Source organism: Myotis davidii, unplaced genomic scaffold, assembly GCF_000327345.1.
Source record: "Myotis davidii unplaced genomic scaffold, ASM32734v1 scaffold464, whole genome shotgun sequence".
NCBI classification, from domain to species: Eukaryota; Metazoa; Chordata; class Mammalia; order Chiroptera; family Vespertilionidae; genus Myotis; species Myotis davidii.
Window position 1 is genome coordinate 236941 of NW_006295287.1, and position 2334 is coordinate 239274.

General features: G+C 48.2%; 1 protein-coding gene across 1 annotated transcript in view; it reads right to left on the reverse strand.

The window, feature by feature from the left end:
* LIG1 (ligase I, DNA, ATP-dependent) overlaps positions 1–2334 on the reverse strand; it is a 61450-nt gene that overhangs the window by 48250 nt on the left and 10866 nt on the right. Inside the window, 1 exon segment of the mRNA XM_015567953.1 lies at positions 708–815. Coding sequence (XP_015423439.1) covers positions 708–815 — 108 coding nt within the window.

Genomic DNA, 2334 nt, shown 5'->3' on the forward strand with positions numbered 1-2334 from the left:
TCGCAACTCGATGAGAAAATGTCCCCACTTCTGCAGCTGCGGAAAATCAGGTACCACTCTGCATCCTGAAACGGCCCCGGGTTGTTCCCAACTCAGGGGGCTCACGGACACCGGGTGGCGGGGCTGGTGAGGGGCAGGCTGACCTCTAAACCCCGCACTCAGCCTGGTTGTCCAACTTAAAAATTATCGCTCAACTAATTACGCTTAGTACCTATGATTCCTGAGCTGTGTTTTGTGGCAGGATGACCGGCTCTCTCTTTCTCACGTGCATCCAAACTGGAGACGTATGGAAAGGGTAAAAAGACATTACAGCCCGATGAGAAAATGTCCCTACTTCTGCAGCTGCGGAAAATCAGGTACCACTCTGCATCCTGAAACGGCCCCGGGTTGTTCCTAACTCAGGGGGCTCACGGACACCGGAGGGGCAGGCTGACCTCTAAACCCCGCACTCAGCCTGGTTGTCCAACTTAAAAATTATCGCTCAACTAACTACTCAGTACCTATGATTCCTGAGCTGTTTTGTTGCAGGATGACCGGCTCTCTCTTTCTCACGTGCATGCAATAAAACAATAACAATAATAAAACCCAGAATCCATGTAAACAGCACACTTGAGAATCTACGTCTCATTTAAATGAATTGTCCAACCAAGACATCTGACCCCAGAAGCAGAGATGGGGCTGCAGGGGGAAGAGGATCTGAAACTCACTGCAGGCGTTTTGGGGCTCGGGGGGCATCATGGGCAGGTCCCCCTCTTCTGCTTTCTTCTCTTTGGCCCCTTCTGGTTCTGGGAGGTTTTCTGTTGGGGTCTCTGCTTCTGAGGACACACGGGAAGCGAGAAGGCAAAAAGTTACTTTGACCCCCAAGGACATTTCACCTCCCAAGACGTTCTGCCCCTTTATTCTTTCTTAACCCCTAACTCCCACGCCACACAATCCACTTTCTTTACCAACATCTCTGAATGGCTGACATTCCCAAACACTCCGCAGTCACCTCTGGGCTTTGGCACGTGCTGTTGAGCTCGTGGCCCAGCCCTTTCTGGGTTAACAATGTCTGTAAATAAGCATGTCAAACTCGCGGCCCACAGGCCGCATGCCTCGTTTACTTGGCCCGTTAGCCTTTGAGTTTGACATGCCTGCTGTACAGGGACGGGGTGGGGGGGACCCCGAGGGAAGCCAATCCCGTGTTCACCTGTGCAGGTGAGCAAGGCCAGTCTTTTCTTATAAACAATTATTTTAGAATTAGTTACCACAGAATAGGAGTTGCATGTGATAACTTGTTACAGATTATAATAAAAAAATTAAACTGACTGAAAAAAATCCTATCAGGGAAACAATGAAAGTTGTATAAACTTGGGAAAAATTTATCTTAGTAGAAAAAGCCACCCACCCCCACATCCCCAGACACTGATAATTAATTAATAGTAAGATTCATTACTGACTAAAAATTGCCAACAGGAAATGCAATCTCCCCTGGGAAAGATGAGCTTAATAAAGACCTTTTATTGAACAAACCGACAGTGGCAAAGGCTGCAGCTGGTCTAATCTCAGGCCCCAAAGGATCGATCGATCGATTGATCAATCAGAGACCTTTATCTGCAGCTCCCCCGTCACCAAGATGCAGGAACTCACAGGGTACCGCAGGACACCTGACACTTGCAACGGAAACTGGGGACTTGGGCCCCACACTTATGAACTGCTACGTCAAGGTCCTTTAGTTTTCAGTATCGGGTCACGTTCCTTGCAGTTTCTGATGTTACATTTTTTGCAAAGCTGGTTTTCACTAGTTGCTGATAAAAACCAAGCACTGCACAGATCAGCACGGGGCAGGAAACAGGGAATGAGGGTGGCAGCCTGCAACTGGATTCCAGTCTGAGAAGCGGTGCAGGGCCCAGGAGGCACCCTATGATAAACCACTGTGACTACTTAAGAATAAAACAGAAATATTAATTTTCCTCTCCACGTATGTGTGTTATTTTCCTCAAGTGCCCGAGCTCCTAGAACATAAACAGTGGTTGGATATCCACTGCTTAGTACACAGAACTGGTCTGGTACCGGCCGCGGGCACCATGGAAACATGACTGAGACAACGCGGGGTCTGGGAAAACGTGGGAGCCTCTGCTTCCTGGTAAACTTTACAAGGGAAAAGGGGATCATTTAGAGGAACGTATTTCCAAAAAGTAACGATAAAAAGTGGGAAACCGTGTATGGAAACTACACTGAGACAGCCAAGTGACTATATTCCAAAATGCTCTCCTGATAAAGCCCCATATTGGTGTGAGGGCTGACGGGCGTATTTAGCTTCATGGACACAGGCATCAAATCAGTGGGGTCCCT